This window comes from Pongo pygmaeus, chromosome 6 (assembly GCF_028885625.2).
Source record: "Pongo pygmaeus isolate AG05252 chromosome 6, NHGRI_mPonPyg2-v2.0_pri, whole genome shotgun sequence".
Taxonomy (NCBI): domain Eukaryota; kingdom Metazoa; phylum Chordata; class Mammalia; order Primates; family Hominidae; genus Pongo; species Pongo pygmaeus.
The window spans coordinates 128,969,083-128,986,354 of record NC_072379.2 but is presented as its reverse complement, the minus strand read 5'-3'; the positions used below and the strand labels follow the sequence as shown (position 1 = coordinate 128,986,354).

Sequence of the window (17,272 nt, the reverse complement as noted above, 5' to 3'; positions counted from 1 at the left end):
GCTGTTTTGTTTATTTTAGTCTCTTGTTAGTTTCCCTCAAATGTATGGTGAGCCTTTATCACCTACTCATATTAATAAATGAAGGGCTACATTGGTTAGTTATTATAAGAAATATGTGTTTCCTCAAAAGTTGTATTAATCTGCCTCCAAAACCCAAATGGAAGGTCTGTCTGAGTGTGGGTCTCTGCAGATAAGTGGCACACTGACAGACAGATTTCCCTTTACAAGTGGAGAAAAAGAAAGCAGTCTGACCTTATTATTGCCCAAATTGGCAGGCTGTATTTTGACGGTATTGTGCTTTAATGCATATGGATCCTTGATAGAGTTCCTCTTCTTGTTCTCCTCATTCCACTCTCCTCATCCATCTACTACAGAAGTCCATTCGCTAAGGCTCTGCTTTGTGCACTCTTCCTCCAGTCTTTTTTTTTTTTTTTTAAGAGGGAGTCTCGCTCTGTCGCCCAGACTGGAGTGCAGTGGCATGATCTCGGCTCACTGCAAGCTCTGCCTCCCGGGTTCATGCCATTCTCCTGCCTCAGCCTCCCGAGTAGCTGGGACTACAGGCACCTGCCACCACGCCTGGCTAATTTTTTGTATTTTTAGTAGAGACAGGGTTTCACCGTGTTAGCTAGGATGGTCTCGATCTCCTGACCTCGTGATCGGCCCATCTCAGCCTCCCAAAGTGCTGGCATTACAGGCGTGAGCCACTGCGCCCAGCCTTCTTCTTCCAGTCTTAATCCATGCTCACAATGCCTGCCTAATCCTCCCCAAGGCAAATCTTCTACTTTCCTTGAAATGTTCTCATGGCTTTATCCTGGAACTAATGCCATTGCTAGGGCGCTTTATATGAAGGCAGAGAAGGAGTAGGGGAAGTAACTGTTTTGAAGGCAATTCTTTCATTACCTGCCCTGATATTCCACCTTCCCCCCAAACTGCTCCATCTTCCTATACTTGCCGCCTCTATGCTTAAGAGTTTAAGAAAAGAGCCCTACTAAGACACTCTCTGACTTCCACCATGCAACAGGAGCATCTATTCTGGGTTGCATTTTATTCTGTGCTGGTTACTCCATCATTATAATTCCAATTGTTTTCTAGTACCCTAAACTTTCTAAAAACTTCTGGCATTATAACAATAACAATAATGATAGCTAACACTAATTCAACATTTGCTATACGTAAAGAAACTCTCCTAAGTGCTCTGTAGATACTGTCTCTCTTGATCTCCACAGTAACTCTAGGAAGTAGATACTATTATCATCATTCTAATTTTACAGATGAGGCAACTGAGGCAAAAAAAGAATAAGCAACTTGCCCAAGGTCATACAATTGCTAAATGACAGAGCCTGGATTCAGACACAAGTAATCTAGTTTTAAAGTCTCCCTTTTCTGTTTTTTTTTTTTATTACAATGATTTATTCTTTGTCTTATGTCTGTTTTGTCATTTTCAATGACATCTGAGAAGTAGGGAAAAGTAAATGGGTATGTCAAGTCTGCCATTTTATAATAAGAACCATTGTTTTCATTACACCATTACTGTTTTCACTACACCACAATTTTAGTTGGTAGAAATATGTTTTAGAGAAGATGTAGGACCTAGTGAAGAGGAATCTAGTGACAGAAAATGGGCCCTATGAAACTGTCTACAATCTGAACCAAGAGAGGTGATATAAAGAATTCCAAAATATGAGGCTTGAAAGTGGCTATTTCAAAAGTATAGATAAGTTAAAAACAAACAAACAAGCAAAACCACACAACCTATTGAAGCATTCAACAATAGCATTTTCATGTTCTCAACAATTCATTAGTTCACTGTCACCAATACCAGAGAGAAGTTGAGAACATAATAAAATGTTAGTCCCATCCTATTTCCTGACAGTGGCCTTTACAATACTTTAATTCAAGGTCAAATACATATGATATACCTGCTACATGCATTATGCTACAAACTGGAGTAAAAATATGAAAGGCACTGTCCTATTGTCCCTGCCCTTACAGAGCTTACAGTCTAATGGGAGGCACAGACAAGTAAACAACTACAATTCAGTGCAATAAGTGCTATGATATAGGTAGGTACACAGAGGGTGCCATCAGAACAAAGAGGGGAGAGGCCTGCCAAGGAAGTTTCCCTGGAAATACTCTTGGACTGAGTGTTAAAGGATATGCTATTAATGCTATTATTGGTTGTTCTGGAGAGACTAAACTGAATTTATTATCCTTTGCCTAAAATCTACATCTAATTTCACTTCCACTTCCTTATATGTCAAATCGATTCCCTACTTTTTTTTTTTTTTTTTTTTAATGAGACAGGGCCTCGCTCTTTCACCCAGGCTGGAATGCAGTGGCAAGATTATAGCTCACTGCAGCCTCGAACTCTTAGTTGCAAGCAATCCTCCTGCGTCAGCCTCCCGAGTAGCTGGGACTACAGGCATGCCCCCACCACACCTGGCTAATTGTACATGCGTGCATGTGTGTGTATGTAGACAGACAGGGTTTCACTCTGCTAGGATTGCAGGTGTAGGCCACCATGCCCGGCCCCTATTCTCCATTCCTATTACAACTACCCTCATTTCAGTCTCCATCATTTTGCACACTGACAACTATAATAATCTCATAATTAGCCTTTAATTAAATTTCTTCACTAGCTAAAAAACCAAATCTGATCCTGAAAACTCCACTTGGGTGGTGCCCACTTGATCTGGGCCCTCTCCAGCCTGTTTTGTCCACCTCTTTCCCACTGTGCTGAACTTTCTCTAGATCTCTAAAAACACCATGTCCTGTTTTGCCTAAATGCCTTCACTCAAGCTGCCTGATCCCCATGGTTTGAGAGGATCCAACCCTCCTTTGCTGACACCTACTCAGCCTTTAAGTACATCCCTTCTGATGTCATCCTCATGGCCACTCCTCTGTCACCCTCCTTCAGCCAAGTTGAGTCAGATACCTCTCCTGTGTGCTCCCATAGCATGCTACCTCATCAGAACACTTACCACAAATAATTATACTCAAATTATTCTGTAATCGTCTGTTTACCTGATTCTCTATTACTTAGATCATCAGGCTAGCACAGTACATAGGAAGCAATCAAGAAATACTGAAAGAACGAAAGAATGAACGAACGAACAAACGAAGAGACTTAAGCCTGTGAAAGTTGATGAGACAACTAAAGGAGATAATGGAGAGGACAGAACACTGGAACAATACCCACCTTGAGGAGGCAGGAAGAAAGAAGCTAGTGAAGGAAACAGAATGAACAATCAAAGAGGTAGGAAGAAAACATCTAGAACTATACAGTAAAGCAACCCAAAAAAAGAGAAAAATTTAAGAAGGGCAAGTAGTCAACAGCCTCAAACACTACATAGAGGTTAAAGAAGGTGAGAACTAATAGAAGGCCACTAGTGATCCTGATGTTGCTGATGCTGAGTTAACTCCCACCTCAATTCCAGCACTGCCAGGGGCCACCTTTCTCAACCACTGATTGAGGCTATTGAGGGCTTACAAATAACCAATGGTATAAAACTTACCTGTGCAATCTTTTTTCTCCACAATCAAAAAATTGAAAAACAAACACCATACAAAAGAAAATAAAATCCCCATCATACAGATACAACCTGTTATGTCACTATTTGTTTTTTATGTTTATATGTTTTATATCATTGTTATTATGTTGAATTATATATCCTAAACAATTCCTTAATTATGCTTATATTTAATATGTATAATTAATTATATTAATATAACTAAAATGAAGTTTAATTTATGCTTTATTCAGCACAAGTTAGATTTCTCATTGGAAATTGGTAAATTAGCATTCTAATTTATAAATAGAAAAAAGAAAAAATGTTATAGAATTAGACATGCCTGCTTGGCCATGTGTGTACAATGGCTTTCCTGTCATATAATACTAAAATCATCTGATTTTTTTCTTTTTTTTTTGAGAAAAGTCTCACTCTATCGCTCAGGCTGGAATGCAGTGGCGCAATCATGGCTCACTGCAACCTCTGCCTCCTGGGCTCAAGTGATCCTCCCACCTCAGCCTCCCACGTAACTGGGACTATAAGTGTGCACCACAATGCCCAGCTAATTTTTGTATTTTTTACAGAGACAGGGTTTCACTGTGTTGTCCAGGTTTCTCTTGAACTCCTGGGCTCACGCAATCTGCCCACCTTGGCCTCCCAAAGAGCTGGGATTACAGGTATGAGCCACCCAGCCTGGCCCTTAATTTTTACTAACAAAATTTACTCATGCTAAAAGGTAGTACACCATCTTAAGAATCTTATCTTGACCCATTTTACGGTTGATTTTATGCATGCTCTGGAGCTCAGGTGCCAAAAATAGGTTAGGAACTAGATATACAAACATCTATAGCAGTTGCAGGATTTTTTCCTAGGTTAAAAAAAAAAAAAAAAAAAAAAACAACTCCAGTTAAAATTAGATACACTGGGTTGTAAATAATTTAATACAGTCTAAATTACAACATTAAGTATGCTTGTGTGATAATTTGTTATATCTAGAAAAATAGTGTGAACCAGAGTTTTCAACCCTCTTTTGAGATTTTCTTTTTTCAGTATGGAGTATGTATTAGTAGAAAAAATAAAAAGTAGAAGGAATGCAACATTTCTAAAAGTAAAAACTGCTAGGTCAAAGGGTATGAATATTTCTAAGGTTTTTAATACATATTACCAAACTGGTTTCAGAAAAGCTGTATAAAATTTACACTTCCTTCAATATATGAGCTTTATCTGCCCATACCCTTGCCAACATTGGGTATTCTTATTTTTGGTCTTTGCTCATCTAATAGGTAAAAACATCTTATTGTTTTAATTGTTGTGTGTTTATAATAATAGTAAAAATAAATACTTGTTCATAATTATTGGCACTTCTTTTTAACAAATTGATAATTCTATATCCTTTTACCTATTTTTCTAGTGGGCATTTGTTTTTAACCTATTGGTTTATAAGAACTCTTTATATATTCATATTACCCCTTTGTTACAAATAATTCTCTTTTTTATCTTTTAATATAAGACATTTGACATAAGAGGTTTTTTATTTTATACCATTACATAATCTTTTATTTCTTCCTTAGAATCATATTTATCTTTCCCACATCCATATTTTATAGATTATTCACTCAAAATTCTTTCTAATATGGCTACTGTAGAATACCATTTATATCAGTGAGATGATTTATCTCTACGATCTAATAATACACTAAGTGATTCTGACTCCCTGAAACTTACAATTACAATCCCAAAGTGGCCAACAAGAAACAGGTTTAAAATTAAGTTCTAGATTTTTCTTATTCCAACTGTTTCATTAGCTGTTTAGATGATTTTTAAAAACCAGAGTTTTGAGCTTAGAAAATTCATTCAAAGTTCCCTTTAACCCATACGAAGCACAGATCTCTTGCTAGTTATCACCCACCTCTCAAAAACCTGTTAGGGATCCTTATGATGGGACAGGACTGAATGAAGCGCCTCCTAACTGGGTCCCATCGTGTTTTCTTCTTACCTGTTACCACAATTATCAGCAATAAGTCAGACACATACAACACATGGCAAATAATACATAGTTACTGTAGTTATAAAGACAGAAAAACAGGAAACAAAACAATACTTGAATACAGAAAGAAAGTGACGTAAAGTAGCATTTAACCCTGTTTTGGAAGTCAAAATTAAATTAACATATAAGCAGTGATGAAGGTTTTCAACTCTTACCCCCAAAAGAATACAATTCTGTGCACCGTTTTTGGGAATTCTGGTTCAATAGTATGTGCACTCAATAATCACCAATGCCATCTTGTGGCAAAAATTCACCAGGAGCTTTATGAACAGACTAGAAACGATGACATTTTTAAGTCAGTTAATTTCAAAATGGAGCTCTGAAACTAATTGGACATAACAGAGGCTCCTGTTCTCTTCAAGGTTATATTAATTATATGGTTAAGAAGATAAAGCAATGGGAACCATTCTTTAAATATGAAATAAGCTGACTCTACTATAATTAAATTTTAAAACAGCAACCAAATTAAACAAACATTTAATATCTTGGCACTTCCATGGGGGAAGGGAGGGAAGGGGCTCATCTGCCTTCCCAGGAAGCAAATTACCTCCATGTTAACCCCAATTAAAATATGTTTTCTTATAAAATAGAATAAAAACCTAATTAAATTAATGGAACTATTATGGGGTAATTATCTCTTTTCCCAAAGTTTTGATCGCTCCCAAAGATAGCTCTTATTGACAATAAAAACAATTAACACTTGCATAATGTTGAGGGTTTACAAAGAGCTTTCACATATATTACCTCATATAATTCTCACAACAATCCTGTATTGATTCAACAATCATTTTATTAAGCATCTGCTATGCCTGGAGCCCTATGCTAGGACCTGAGATTGCAAAACAAGGACATGATTCCTGCTCTTCAGAGCCCATGGTCTCATGAGGAAGGCAGATGTGTAAACAAATAATTACATTACAGTGAAGGAACTGCTGTAACAGGAGCTACCAAAACACTTTGAAGAAGATAGTATCATCATAATTTTTCAAGCAAGGAAGCTAAAGGAAAATTAAATTAAATGACTTAATGCCAGAGCCAGGATTCAAGCGAGGCCTTCTGACTCTAAAAACTTGCCTCTTCCCACTACACCATATTTTATCCTGTCTTAAATTCCCTAGAAAAAGAACAGTTTTTATTTTCGGCAACTGGAAATATATATTCAGATGTCCATCAGCAGGGTCTAGTTTGCTTACTACAGAACTTGTACATAGAGATATACAAATTCTGTATAATGAAATGGCATCACCTGCACATTTGCACTTAATTTTGTAGAGAATACAGACTCATGGAAAAGGAGAATTACTTATTCTGCAAAATGATTTATCTTTTAATATTCTAAATCATTTTAAATCAATTTAAATCATTTTAAATCAATGATTCTCAAATGCTGGTCTACAGACCACTGCTAGGCTAAGGTGAAGATTCACCAGTCCAACACAAAATGAGAAAAATATGGACAAGGCAATAAGTTTTTCAAAAAGCTAAAATGTTCCATTTAAAGGTCTGCTCTTTTTTCAGAGATTAGAACCTTTTTGTTGTTAAATATTCTTTACTTTATGAAATGATGCTGATAAGAAAATGGTAGTTGGTTTTCTTTTTAATATTCTTTCGTGGAAAAACTGAAAATTTGCAAGCCCATATCTACTATAAATATACATACATGGACAAATATAAGTATATATATATTTTTTAATGTACAGGTTTATGACATTCAACAGTCTAGAGAACCATTGTTTTAAATCAATACAGTATGTGTTGAGATGACTCCAGAGTCCAAAACTGTAAACCACACTGTCAAAGGATACATTAAATATGTAAGAAACCTCCCTTGCCCTTAAGTTTACATTCTAATTAGGGAGACAAGACAGACACACAAAACAATTAGCAATACAAGACAGAATATAACAAGTGATTAGCTTAAAATTTGACATTTTTATGTATCAAAAGCATTAAAATGTACATACCCTTTGACCCAGCTATTCCACTTCTAGGAATCTATTCCTAAAGAAACAATCATAGATGCATGGAAAGATGTATGGACAAAGATATTAACTATGGTATTATTTATAATGGTAAAAAATTAGAAACACTTTCAATGTCCAATGATAGGGGATGGTTAAGTATGCTAAATAAACATACTTAAATATGCTCATATTCTACATACCACTGAAGAGTATATACAAAACTATTAACATGACAAAACATTCACAATATATTGCAAATGAAAAATACAATGTACAAAATAGTATTAAAGTATGATACCATTTTAGTAAAGAAAAAAGTATTTTTATATATTCAGAAAAAATACACGAAAGATTACATCAAATTAATGTATTTGACTGTAGTTATCTTTGGATGTTTCTAATGAATTATTTTTGTTTTTTCCCCTTTATGATGGTCCTTATTTTCCAAGCTCTCTGAGTAGGCATTACTTTTAGACTGGAAGAAAAACAATACTGTATTATTTTAATTTTTTTAAAAAGTGATTAGAAAAAAATACTGGAAAGAAACATACCAAAGTCTTAATACTGGTTATGATTGGGCTTGAGGTTATTACCCCTTTTATGTTATCCATAAATTCTACGATATATGATTTTATAATGGAAAAATATAAAAAACTACTTTGGAGTAACACTGAGGGAATAACATTAAAAATTACCAAACCGGACCTGGCGTGGTGGCTCACGCCTGTAATCCCCGCGCTTTACGAGGCCAAGGTGGGCAGATCACTTGAGGCCAGGAGTTTGAGACCAGCCTGGCCAACATGCCAAAACCCCATCTCTACTAAAAATATATAAAAATTAGTCAGGCGTGGTGGCAGGTGCCTGTAAACCCAGCTACTCAGGAGGCTGAGACAGGAGAATCACTGGAACCCAAGAGGCGGAGGTTGCAGTGAGCTGAGATCGTGCCACTGAACTCCACCCTGGGCGACAGAGCGAGACTCTGTCTCAAAAACAAAAACAAACAAAAATAATTAACAAACCAAAACTGTAATAAAAAACCCTTTTTATGTCTTCTCAGGGCTTCTATCAAACATCTTTGGCATGTCTCTCTCTCAGCAACCAGCATAAGTCTGTATGCATAGACTCCTGTTGACTCTGCGGAGGTTATTCAATCAAGGCAGGCACTGACTTCAAAACCCATTTTATTCTTTCATCCAAACAGCAGAAAAAAGAGAAACTAGCAACATAACAGTGTGACACCAACACAAATGTACTTCTTAAATTTTTAAATAAATGTATGCCTCTCCAGTTTCATATAAATATATTACTGGTCTGAACTTTTATTCATTGAAGTTTTAATTTTTATATATTCAAAGTGCCAACCTTCCTAAGTGATAGCTTCGACTCTTCAAAACAAAAATATAGGCCGGGTGTGGTGGCTCACGCCTGTACTCCCAGCACTTTGGGAGGCTGAGATCGGCAGATCACCTGAGGCCAGGAGTTCGAGACCAGCCTGGCCAACATGGCGAAACCTCATCTCTACTAAAATACAAAAAAATTAGCTGGGCATGGTGTCATGCACCTGTAGTCCTGGCTACTCAGGAGGCTGAGGCAGGAGACCTGCTTGAGGGCAGGAGAACTGCTTGAGCCCAGGAGGCCGAGGTTGCAGTAAGCCAAGATCACGCCACTGCACTCCAGCCTGGATGACAGAGTAAGACTCTGTCTCCACAAAAATAATAATAATAATAATTTCTTCAATAATTTCATCAATTTTTTTTTTGCTAGTTTTTAATTTTTTTCTCTTTTTTACTATGTTTACTTCGCTATAAATATAACAGTCATTGGCTGAATTTAGATGGTAGGCTGAGCACAGTGTGAGCAAGCTCACCTTCCCCTAAAATCTCCCAAATAACAAAAAAAGTCATTAAAAAAAAAAAGACATAATTAAAAGAAAACAAGAAATGCCCTTAGTGGACTAATACTATGAGGAATCACTAGAAGATGAAAAGCAGATAGAATCAGACTAAAGAAGACACCACAGTCCTGCACACCAAGAGCAGAGGACCAGGGCAAGTGGAGGGACCAACTCTCAGGGTCAACTAAGCCCCAAGGTAAAAGACAGCAGGAATAAGTGAAACCATTTTAAACATTTACAGCCTAAGTGATTGGAATGTAGCACAGAAGTTACATAGCAGGTTAACCCCTCCCAGCCATTTACCTCTTTGAGTCAAGCATTATAGAATAGAGGTATTTGCTCCCAGATGGGAACAGTGGCAAAAACAACAAAGGTGTCACTCTCCAGCTACAACAATGAGTGTGAACACTGGGATCAGAGAGAGAAGGTAGAACCCTGTGGGGATACTAACACCCAGGCAGAAGAGGGGACAGTCACACTGAAGGAGTCTGGCAACTAGTACACTTCATCTCATTGCTTATTCCATCCCTATCCACAATCTGTGGAGACCTGCTGCAATAAATAGATGTAACACTCACAGCAAGGCTAACTAGGACTCACAGATAAAGATGATTGAGCATAAAACTAAGGCCCAAGCATGAAGAAGTATTATAGAAAAGTATATTAAAAAGTTAAGACACAAAAGAAAATCGAACAATATTAAAATTTCAACTACCTTTTTGTTTGTTTTGCCAAAATGAACAAGCTAATCCTATATTTCAGATGGAAAAAAGCAAGAAACCCAGAATATCAAAACAATCTTGAAAAAGAAGTGAAAGAAGACTCATACTTCCTCATTTCAAAACTTTCTGCAAAGATACAGTATTCAAAAACTGTGGTACTGGTATATGGATGGACATACAGATTAAATGAATGAAATTGAGAGTCCAAAAGTAAATCCTAACATCCATAGTCAATTGATTTTTTTGACAAGGGTGACAAGACTATTCAGTGGGGAATAAATAGTCTTTTCAACAAATTGTACTGGGACACTTGGATATAGTTTTACATTTAGAATTCTATACCTACTCCACCTCTTGCTTAAGGAGAGTGAAATAAAGAAATTTTTTTATATGCAAGGACCCAAAAAGTTTGCTTCCTTCAGACTTTTGATGAAATAATTACTCAAAGATATATAACTGGATTGTTTTTTTAAAAAAATTAATGCAAGAATAACAAGGCCAAAGAAAAGAGTAAGAAGAGAAACCAGTAAAACCTTTAAGTCTAAATATGCTCTGACTGGGGAAAAAAACATTACTAACATTCAAAACTATAATCTCAGATGCTATCAACAGGAATATTTATAAGGGTAGGAAGGGAGGCTGAGAGAAGGAAAACCAGAAGAACATTAAAGTATCTGTCTTATTCAGATGAAGGATATAGAAAATGACTAACATAGATGTTGATGAAAAAATATAAATTGAAGTATTGTGTAAAAGATTTAAGAATACTAGCTGGCTTCACTGGTGAATTCCTCCAAACATTTAAGAGCCAATTGCCAAGTCAAATTGATATAAGTAACCAAAGGTCTCATTCTAGAGAACCTGAAGACACATGTAAGAAGTCAGTTCTAATTTTCTAAAAATGAGAGAGACTAGTAACAGTAGTTGCCAAAGTGTTTTATCAAAACTGATCATGGTGGCAAGGATGCAGAGGAATTGGATGAGTTGTACTTTGCTGGAAGGAATGTAAAATGATACACACATACTCTGAGAGACAGTATGGCAGTTTCCTACAAAACTAAACATATGCTTACCGTACAACTCAACAATTACATTCTTGGCCATTTACCCCAGAGAAATGAAAACTTATGTCCACACAAAAACCTGTACACAAACGTTCCTAACAGCTTTATTCACAATAGCCGAAACATGGAAACAATCCCAATATCCTTCAGTGAAATGAACGGTTAAACCTGTGGTACAACCATGAACTATTCATGCAACCAATAGGAAAAAAAAAATAGTGTCAAAAGGTTACATACTGTATGATTTTACTCACATAACATTCTTGAAATGACAAAATTTTAGAGAACAGATTAGTGGTCACTAGGGGTTTGCCAGGGAAGGTGGCTGTGACCGTATCAGGGTACCACCAGGGAGCCTTGTGATGGAACTGTTCTGTATCTTGACTGTGGTGGCCACACGAATCTAACATGAAATAAAATTGTACAGAATATGATACACACACACACACACACACACACACACACACACACAAGTACATGTAAAACCGATGAAATCTGAGTAAGGTCACTGGATTGTATCAATGTCAATTTCCTAGTTGTGTTATTGTACAATAGTAACAGGATGTTATCATTCCAAGAAATTGCCTGGGGAAGGGTATATGGATCTCTCAATATTATTTCCTTCCCTTCTCTTTTTTTTTTTTCTTTAAGACAGAGTCTTGCTCTGTCACCCAGGCTAGAGTGCAGTGGCATGATCTTGGCTCAGTGTAACCTCCACCTCCTGGGCTCAAGCGATCCTCCTACCTCAGCCTCTCAAGTAGCTGGGACTACAGGTATGTGCCACCACAACTGGCTAATTTTTGTATTTTTTGTAGAGATAGGGTCTCACCATGTTGCCCAGGCTGGTCTCAAACTCCTGGGCTCCAGTGATTCGCCCGCCTCGGTCTCCCAAGTGCTGGGATCACAGGTGTGAGCCACTGCACCCAGCCAATATTATTTCTTAAAACTGTAAATGAATCTACAATTCTCAAAGTAAAAGGCATAAAAATTAAATAAAAACCAAAAGGAAGAAAAAAAAGATGGTGCCAATATGGCTTACATTCAAAATGATATATCTAAAACAATTATGAATATTTAACAATTAGAACTATTAAGCCAAGGTGGACAGATCACCTGAGGTCAGGAGTTCGAGACCAGCCTCAACATGGAGAAACTCCGTCTCTACTAAAAAAAATACAAAATTAGCCGGGAGTGGTGGTGCATGCCTGTAATCCCAGCTACTCGGGAGGCTGAGGCAGGAGAATTGCTTGAACCTAGGAGGCAGAGGTTGCGGTGAGCCAAGATCGCACCATTGCACTCCAGCCTGGGCAACAAGAGCGAAACTCCATCTCAAAAAAAAAAAAAAAAATTAGAACTATTGAATCAGAGAAAATGATCCAAGAATTCTGACTTAGGTGGCTACAACATGTGGTACAGTCCTACTCCTATATACAATTCAGGATCTATAAAGAATTTCAAAAGAGAAGCAAATTAATACTGTATTTGGAATCACTGCACAGTTGCACAGATTGCTTACTGCATAAGAGCTCCAGGCAAAGTGTCTAAGGGAGGCTAAATCTAGCCTTCACTCTATTCTCCAATGTACCCATGGGACTATGTCTACCTGGAAGAGGAACCCTTTTAAAATTTCACAATGGCATACTTTGAGCTAACAGTGACCTACTTGTTAAGTAAACGACTTTCTTTTAAATTTAGGATAATCGACATTTATTATCTACTCTATGCCCAACACCTTTATATACTGAGTATCTACTCTATGCTTAGCACTTATAAATACTCTTTTTTTTGGCGGGGCGTGGGAGAAGTAGACACAGGGTCTAGCTATGTTGCCCAAGCTCGTCTTGAACTCCTGGACTCAAGAAATCCTCCTGCTTCTGTCTCCCAATAGGGAGACAACAGGCATGTGCCATCACACCTGGCTCATTTTTGTTTATTTTGTAGAGATGCGGCTGGGGTTTCACCATGTTACCCAAGCTAGTCTCAAACTCCTGAGATTACAGACATGAGCCACCACGCCCAGCAGTCTTTTTCAATTTTAACATTTTATGATTCTAAGAAGTTACAGACAAGGAGAAAAATTTAAAAGATAAAAGTTCATTTTAAACTCTTATTTCTTTACTGTACATGGGTTTTTTTCTGTAAGATTTACCAAAAATCTTGCCTGCGTTTGTACTTTATATGTCTCGATGTGAATGTGCCTATCTTGAAATACTAACTATAGCCAGAGATTGTTTTTCTTAATTGAGTATCATCTCCTTCCTTTTTATCTCCAGCAAAACTTCACTTAGAAAAATAAATTGAGGCCAGGGGCAGTGGCTCAGGCCTGTAATGCCAGCATTTTGGGAGGCCGAGGAAGGTGGATCACTTGAGGTCAGGAGTTCAAGACCAGCCTGGCCAACATGGTGAAATCCTGTCTTTACTAAAATAGCTGGGTGTGGTGGCGGGTCCCTGTAATCCCAGCTACTCGGGAGGCTGAGGCAGGAGAATCGCTTGAACCTGGGAGGCAGAGGTTGCAGTGAGCCGAGATTGTGCCACTGCACTCCAGTTTGGGTCACAGAGTGAGACTCTGTCTCAAAAAAAAAAAAAGAAAGAAAGAAAAAGACAAACAAAAAACCAAACTAGAGAAGTGATCAATTTTGAAAGTGAAGACACGGCCGGGACTGGTGGCTCAAGCCTGTAATCCCAGCACTTTGGGAAGCTGGGGAAGGTGGGTCATTTGAGGTCAGGAGTTCGAGACCAGCCTGGCCAACATGGTAAAACCCCCGTCTCTACTAAAAATACAAAAATTAGCCATGTGTGGTGGTGCACGCCTGCAATCCCAGTTACTCAGGAGGCTGAGGCAGGAGAATTGCTTGAACCCAGGAGGCAGAGGTTGCAGTCAGCCAAGATTGCACCACTGCACCCGAGCCTGGGGACAGAGCCAGACTAAGTCTCAAAAAAAAAAAAAGTGAAGACACAACTTTTCTTTATGAACTCACTTTCCCTTCTCTCAGGTCATTTTCTGTTGGCAAATGCAATGCCTTCCAGGAAAATACCTAGATCTGACTGAAGGATATAAAAGCTTATATTGGACTAAACCCAGCAAAAAGCAAGTAATAGTCACTAATTAGCAAATTTTTAATATCTAATATCTGATATTTTTAAAGTTACTTTAAAAAGTATAATATGGCCAGGCGCAGTGGCTCACACCTGTAATCCCAGCACTTTGTGAGGCCGAGGCGGGTGGATCACTTGAGGTCAGGAGTTCGAGACCAGGCCTGGCCAACATGGCGATACCCTGTCACTACTAAAAATACAAAAATTAGCCAGGCGTGGTAGCGAGCACCTGTAATCCCAGCTACTCGGGAGGCTGAGGCAGGAGAATCGCTTGAACCCGGGAGGTGGAGGTTGCAGTGAGCCGAGACTGTGCCATTGCACTCCAGCCTGGGCGACAAGAGCGAGACTCCATCTCAAAAAAAAAAAAAGAAAAAAAGAAATTCCATATTTCTGTTTTAGGTTTGTGCGTATGTGTGTGTTTTAAGGAATTTGTTTTATGTGACACCAAAACATTTGTGGTTAGCATTTGATCAATTACACATCTGATTGAAATTAATTGAGTTGAAAGTTTGTTGATGTAACCATATGGCAGGAGCTACTATGGGTAAAAAGGGAAAAAACTCAAAAGAAAAAACACCATTCAACTCCAAAGATCACTTATCTCATTTTTTTGCGAGTCATAATACTTCTAATTTCACTTCACTATCTAGTCTTATTATGTCTTATGATGCTTTAATGCTCACATCCTAGATAAAGCTTGGAATAAATTCAGGGACATATAGCAAATATAAAAGGGAAGAGCATGAGATTGGGCTGGATTCTAAATGCAGCAGGAAGCTACTGAAGGATTCTGATCTGGCAAGCAACACAACCATAGCTGTGCATTAGGAAGATTAATCTTGTTTAAATATAGAGAATGGGTTAGGAAAGTAAGACTAGGAATAGCAAAAAAACGTTTTTAGTGTAGTCCAGTTTACAGCAGTGAGGACCTCAATTACAGTACTAGTAACAAAAAGAACTGGGAAGGACAGGAAGCAGAGGGGAGTGCAGCATGGTGCATGGACTTTAGAACCACATTGCCTGGTCTAAATCCTAGCTCTGTCCCTTGCTAGCTGTATGTCCTTGGACAAGGTTTTGTCCTGGGTACCCCAGCTTCCTTAACTATAAAAAAGGGGACAGCAATAGTATCTGTTCCCTTACTGGGTTATGAGTAAATGTTTATATAAATCCCTGGCTAATATTATTATAGGGATAAAACATAAGGATGTAAAAGACTAGCTGAATGGGAAAGTGGAGTAAAATAAGGGGATAAGTGTGAGTTTTTAAGTTCTACAACTTGAGGAAAACTTTAAAAACACAGATATTAAAAGGCAAATTAGCAATATTTATCACTATGCATTGCAGTGATGTTCTTAAATAACAGAAACCAGAAACAAGCTAAATATCCATCAATTGGGTGGCTGGTAAATTACAGCACATTCACACAACACAGTACTTTCAGCCATGAAGAAGCATGAAATAAGTCTAAATGTGCTAACACAGAACAATCCCCAAAATACTTTTTTAAGTTAAAAAAAAGACAGATGCAGAAAGAATACTTTGTTGTTGCACTCTGTTGTAATATAAAGATAACATACACCTATATGCACATATATGCAAATTCTATTTCTGGAAAGACACACCAGAAACTCTAGGGAGATGATACTGCTAGGGAGATAGACTGCAAAACGAGGGATCTCAAGTGGAAGGGACACTTGATAAACGAGGGATCTCAAGTGGAAGGGACACTTTCTCTTCTCGCATACTGTTTGATTTTACCAAGTTTATGTAATGTTTTTCCATTTAAAAAATTAATGAAAAAGACTTTTAGGAGGAAAGCTGTATGCATTCAATCATAGGAAATCATACTTACATATTTTAAGTAAGCATAACCTTTATGTGTTCTACAAGCTTGCCCAATACTGATACTGGTAAAAGTCTAATGATACAGAGTGTTCAAAACCACTTAAAAATTGGGCAGAAGACTATAGAACTCTTGAAAGTGGGAAGGAAAGAAGCAAAGAAGGTCAATAAAGTAGGAGGAAGACAAGGACTGCTTACTTTAAAATGTAAGGGAATGGCCTTAAAAATAATTTGGGGAAAATGAAGCCTTAAAAAATATGCAGGCTAATAAAAATTAGGCTGCACCTCAAAATTCTAAGTAATTACGTCAATTTGTCATTTGAAATTCTTAATATATTTTCCAATGTTATAAATAGTTAATAGGTCAGTCCCTACTCAGCCCACAAAGGCCTACCTATAAGATTACTTATAGTACTGTACTAATGGTAGTACAAAGTCCCCCATTTTATTTTATTGTTGTTGTTGTTAATTTTTTTTTTTTTTTTTTTGAGAAAGAGTCTCACTCTGTCATCCAGGCAGGAGTGCAGTGGTGCAATGTCGGCTCACTGCAACCTTCACTTCCCGGGTTCAAGCGATTCTCATGTCTCAGCCTCCCAAGTAGCTGGGACTACGGGCCCAAGCCACCACGCCCAGCTGTTTTTTGTATTTTTAGTAGAGATGGGGTTTTGCCATGTTGACCAGGCTGGTCTCGAACTCCTGACCTCAGGTGATCCACCCACCGCAGCCTCCCAAAGTGCTGGGATTACAGACAGGAGCCACTGCACCCAGCTGAGTCTACCATTTTAAAACCTTATCCTACTCAAGCTCTCAGGTACATCTGACAAGGTAACCTCTCCCTCCTTCTTGAAACATGTTTTTCTCTTGACTCTTGTGAAACCAAGCAGTCTTGGTCTTCCTCCTACCTCACTGACCTTTGCTTGCTTCTCCTTTCCTTCTCACTTTCAAGAGTTATATAGTCTTCTGCCCAATTTTTAAAAATATTCTTTTTTTTTTTTTCCTGAGATGGAGTCTTGCTCTGTCCTCCAAGCTGGAGTGCAGTGGCATGATCTCGGCTCACTGCAACTTTCACCTCCTGGGTTCAAGCAATTCTCCTGCCTCAGCCTCCCTAGTAGCTGGAATTACAGGCACCCACAA

General features: G+C 37.9%; 1 protein-coding gene across 2 annotated transcripts in view; it reads right to left on the bottom strand.

Annotated features, from left to right (window-relative positions):
- Positions 1-17,272, bottom strand: part of KLHDC10 (kelch domain containing 10) — a 61,315-nt gene that overhangs the window by 33,244 nt on the left and 10,799 nt on the right. The window contains exon 2 of one of the 2 annotated variants that reach the window (XM_054497263.2): positions 5,419-5,505. The exons of the other annotated variant lie outside the window; for it this stretch is intronic. Coding sequence (XP_054353238.1) covers positions 5,419-5,505 — 87 coding nt within the window. The remainder of the gene's footprint in view (positions 1-5,418; positions 5,506-17,272) is intronic. 2 annotated transcript variants of the gene reach the window in all.